Source organism: Berghia stephanieae, chromosome 9 (assembly GCF_034508935.2).
Source record: "Berghia stephanieae isolate SIO BIC M18660-M18661 chromosome 9, UCSD_Bste_1.3, whole genome shotgun sequence".
NCBI classification, from domain to species: domain Eukaryota; kingdom Metazoa; phylum Mollusca; class Gastropoda; order Nudibranchia; family Aeolidiidae; genus Berghia; species Berghia stephanieae.
The window spans coordinates 42720467-42725466 of NC_088368.1; the positions used below are offsets into that span (position 1 = coordinate 42720467).

At 34.1% G+C, this 5000-nt stretch overlaps 1 protein-coding gene across 3 annotated transcripts in view; it reads left to right on the forward strand.

Annotated features, from left to right (window-relative positions):
- LOC144980267 (laminin subunit gamma-1-like) overlaps nucleotides 1-5000 on the forward strand; it is a 70733-nt gene that overhangs the window by 51073 nt on the left and 14660 nt on the right. For all 3 annotated transcript variants that reach the window (XM_078927900.1, XM_078927899.1, XM_078927897.1), the window contains exon 19: nucleotides 2456-2630. In XM_078927900.1, the coding sequence (XP_078784026.1) occupies nucleotides 2456-2630 (175 nt within the window). The remainder of the gene's footprint in view (nucleotides 1-2455; nucleotides 2631-5000) is intronic.

Below are 5000 nucleotides of genomic sequence, written 5' to 3' on the forward strand. Positions count from 1 at the left end.
ATTTACTGGGTGAGGATCCTGACCTCCCATAGTTCAGAAAAGTGAAGAGTCTGTTAGTGTTTTGTTCAGCCTGTTTTGTTGATAAAGGGGAAAACCGAAACGTCCATTTTATCTGTTTTCTTCGCATATTAAAATTGAAGCTTACATTCAATTTCACATTGTTTTTTATTTCTTTGAGCTTCGAGCAGCAACATTTACACTGACTAATAGTCGAAGTGGTAAATTTAAAAGATTAATTAGTGATGGCCGAGATGAGGGTGGGTGTTGGGTTAGTGATTCCAGCCCTGGGTGTGAACAAGTGTGCATACATGCCGAATCTTACCAATTTTTCGTAATTTTACTAATTTTAGACAAATTTCATGGCCACATACTAAACTTTATGGAAAATTACGAATTTTTAATTCTTAGTAATACTTAATAATATTAATAATGATAATAATAATGATAGAAGAAGAACAACAACAACTACTACTACCACTACTACTACTACTACTACTACTACTACTGCTACTGTACTACTACTACTACTACTACTACTACTACTACTACTACTACTACTACTACTACTACTACTACTACTACTACTACTAATACTACTACTACTACTACAACTACAATACTACTACTACTACTACTACTACTACTACTACTACTACTACTACTACTACTACTATAATAATGATAATAATAATAATAATATTGTAGTTGATCATACACAATTTCAGAAATTACGCATTTCCTTGTCAAATTACTAAAAAGTGACATAAAAATTACTAAATTCGAAGTTTTCAATTTGGCATGTCTAAGTGTGTATAAAACGGTGCAAGAAAGAAAATTACAAGAAGAAAAATCTTCCCAAAAAATTCAGTATTCCTCGACTGATTTTTTTTTGATGTTATATCCTTCTTGTAATTTTCTTTCTTGCTTCGTCTGGCACCAGTCGTCATACACACTTGTTCAGATTTTTATCTTATACTGGTGCCTTGATTTCTTAATTTGATATTCTCCGAAAAACAATGTTTTAATTTCACTGCCACCCAAGAGCAGAAAGAGTAGATTTAAAAGATTCACTCGTGGTGGCCGAGGTGAGGGTGGGTGTTTGGTAAGTGATTCCAGCCCCAGATGTGAACAAGTGTGTATGAAACGGTGCCAGACGAAGCTAGAAAAAAAAATACAAGAAGAAAAAGAAGAGAAAAAAACACATTTTTTTTGAGAAGTTTTTTTCTTTCTCTTTCTTTGTCTGTGACAGTTTCTTAAACACTTGTTCAGATTTTTATCTTAACCCTCTCCTTACCGACTACAGGAAAATCGTCACATTCGTTACGATCCAACCAACATTTTTCTTATTCAAATTTCTCTTGTACATCTTTAAAATTTAGAGAAAACGAATAGTGTGTTGTATAGCATGTTTTGCGAAAGAAATAATGTATCGCAAGAACTTACTTCTATTGTGTTTGAGTCATAAAAAATATATTTTTGTGTTAGTTGGGTGTGAAGTTTTGGGGAAAATCCTGAAAATGGCTGGTTAGGAGAAAGTTAAACCGGTGCCTGCTCCCCGATTTCTCAGTCCTGGAAGAATGAGTTTCGTTGTGTTTCTAATTTGCTGATTTCAATGTTTTTGCTTTGTTTTGTTTTATCAGATATGAAGGTGTGAAACCTCCCATAGTGGTCGGGGGGGGGGGGGGGGGGGGGGGGGGGGGGGGGGGGGGGGGGGGGGGGGGGTTTGCATACTGCGTCTTCTATCCCCTTATATCTGTTTTCCAACATGGTTTCTGTATTTGTCTTGGAATGAGATTACTTGGTTTTGTCCTGGCCCTGGCCGGAGTCCTAGCTGGGAGGGAAACAGTCAAATGCATAGTTATTGTTTTGGGAGATGATATTTTTTTTCCATGTCAATCATCTCTCTGTTATGTATTATTATATGTGTTATTTTGAATTTATAATGTAAGCTTTTGAGTGTATTCCTCTCTGTTGGATTTTGTGTTTGTGTCCGGATGAGACTTATAGGTGGTCTGAAACTAAGTTCATTGGTGGTATGCTCTTGGAATCTACATCTGATCCCTCTATTTGTTCCCAGTTCCCCTTTGTCTTACTTTTTCTTGGGTGCTTTAATTGTAATTCTAGAACTTTTTACCATCCCATTTTCTTCCTTTTAACTGCCGCTGATATAACCTTAATGTGTTGCAAGCGCCGTAAAACCCTTAAAAACAACAAACAAAAACCTATGGTCTTTGACTGACTCTACATCTGTTCCCTATTCGAACCAATTCCCATTTGTCTACCGTACTTTGTCTTGTGTGCTTTCAAATGTAAATCTAGAATTTTTTGGACTATCTAATTTCCTTCCTTTTTACTGGCGCTGATATAACCTAAATGTGTTGCAAGCGCCGGAAAACCCTTAAAACAAACAAGGTGTAAACCAGTGAAATGATTTTGCTTTGTTTTGTTTTATCAGATATGAAGGTGCGAACCAGCTGTACCAGAGTACAAAGACTGTGGCCAATAACACACTGAACCGTGCCAAGTCCGCCCGAGAAGAGGCTTATTCTCTCTATGTTCTAGCTCAGCAACAACTGCCCAGTGTGGATATCCAACAGCTTAAGGATGATGCCCAGAGTATTAAAGATATGGTGGGTGTTGACAAATTCATGTACGATCGAAAAAAAAAAAAAAAAAATTCCCTTTTATTCATCCCATAGGTTTTGGCGCTTTACTTCATTTGAAATAAGGAAACTTTGGGATTGTATTTGGCATTGTGTTTATGTATCATAATATAATTCTAATCAGTTATCTATTTATTACTATACAATATGTAAACACAATATCAAATACCATTCGAACTCCTTTTTCTTGTGTGCGGAAATTCCTCTTTCGGCATTGAAATTCCTACGAGTGGTGCCTGAAACTCCTGTGAGCCAAATTTAAAGTTGGCGTCTTTGCATAGGTGAAATTAGTCTCTAGGGTCCTATTCCAAGGGAAGACTGGAATAACCCAGGCATCAGCCTCAGTGCAGCGCTGCAAATTGAGCAGGGCGAGGTGATTTGCACACAGCAAGTACAGTGGCGGGTGATCGAACTCGGTACCTTTCGGGTACGAAGCAAAGACCGTACCACCGAGCCAAGTTGGATATTGGATTCTATCACGAAGGCCATTTTCAATTTTTTTACTGGCGCTGATTTGACCTATATTTGTCAAAAGTGTTGTAGAACCCTCTAAAACAAACATTTATGAAAGATATAATAATAATAATAATAATAATAATAATAATAATAATAATAATGATAATAATAATAATAATAATAATAATAATAATAATAATAATAATAATAATAATAATAATAATAATAATAATAATAATAATAATAATATATCTTTATTGTCCCCCAAAAAGTGGCAATTTGTCATTTGGTTACACATTTATAACAATACAATATTGACATAGACACACTCACACAAGATGCACACTAGTAACATAGTAGTTATCGTAAAAAAACAAAAACAAAAATATGGTGGGTGTTTGACAAAGGGTGACTGACCAGCCAACAGCAACACTTAGGACGAGACATGATGCCTGTGATGTGATATTACAATTTTTCCAACAAGGACAAAGCAGTTTATGGCCAGGTACTCATTCTACACATGAGTATGGTGAGAGAAAGTGAGTAAAGAGCCTTTCCCAAGGACTCGAACTATGCACCGAGCAGAGCGGGACTCAAACCCAAAGACTAGTGTCATACCACTCACTATACCACAGAACTGCACAAGGTCTTGTTGTTATTTTCATTTCCATAAAACAATACAAGTATTTTAGAGAGTTTGTAGACCACCTTTGCAGACTTTGCTTTCGTCTTCAACCATCACTAATCCTCCCATAAGCAACATGCTGTTGAGGGACGAAAGTTACCCCTTGAATAGTCTCTTCAATTTTTTTTATAGAGAAGTAAACGACTCCTGTCTATAAAAAAAAGGACTGAGAGACACAAAGTGTGCAGTTGTAGCGTGGCAAATGATAAATTAAACACAGCAGTTACTCAAGAGTTCGTGCTGTTTATTTTCGAGTGAAAGTGAAAGTAGAAGTGAGTAAGACCAAGAAAAAGATACAACATTACAACGTTACGTAATTCACATATAAAAAAGTTAATCAGTGTATGTCAATGCGATGATCGCCACGCAATCATATAATTCTAATCTGCAACGAATATAAGCTATTTTATTATGTATACAATTAGTTTGCGGGTGGTTGGATGGGAGCATCACCCTTGAATCATATACCTATGATGTTCGCATGGGTGTACGATCCGATAGTGATGTCGTTTCTTCTTCTCTTTACTAGCCTATCCTGCTTCTTTGGTTTGTGACTATTTTTGACAGGGGATTTTCTTTTTCTGTAAATCTTCTGCCTGTTTGTTCTTGGTTATTTAAAATTTAGCTTATGATATCTTTAGGTTATGATTTTGATTTACATTTGGACTATTTTTGTTAGATTGCTTGTTTTTTTGTTTCAGCTGTCTCTCATATAACCTCAATTGTGTTGGAAGAGACCTAAAGCAAAAAAAAAAAAAAAAAAAAAAAAAAAAAAAAAATACAATTAGTTTTATTGCTTTAATTTAATTTTATGTTGCATGGCAGATACTTTTTAAAAATATTTTACATTTTATTTTGTTTATTTATTTATTCATTGATTTATTTATATATTTGTTTATTCATTGGTTTATTTATATATTTGTTTATTCATTGGTTTATTTATATATTTGTTTATTCATTGGTTTATTTATATATTTGTTTATTCATTGGTTTATTTATATATTTGTTTATTCATTGGTTTATTTATATATTTGTTTATTCATTGGTTTATTTATATATTTGTTTATTCATTGGTTTATTTATATATTTGTTTATTCATTGGTTTATTTATATATTTGTTTATTCATACTATTATCTGTGTAAATTTATTGTGTATTTATGACACTATTTAAAGGCTTGTTTTTGTACCCACAAAA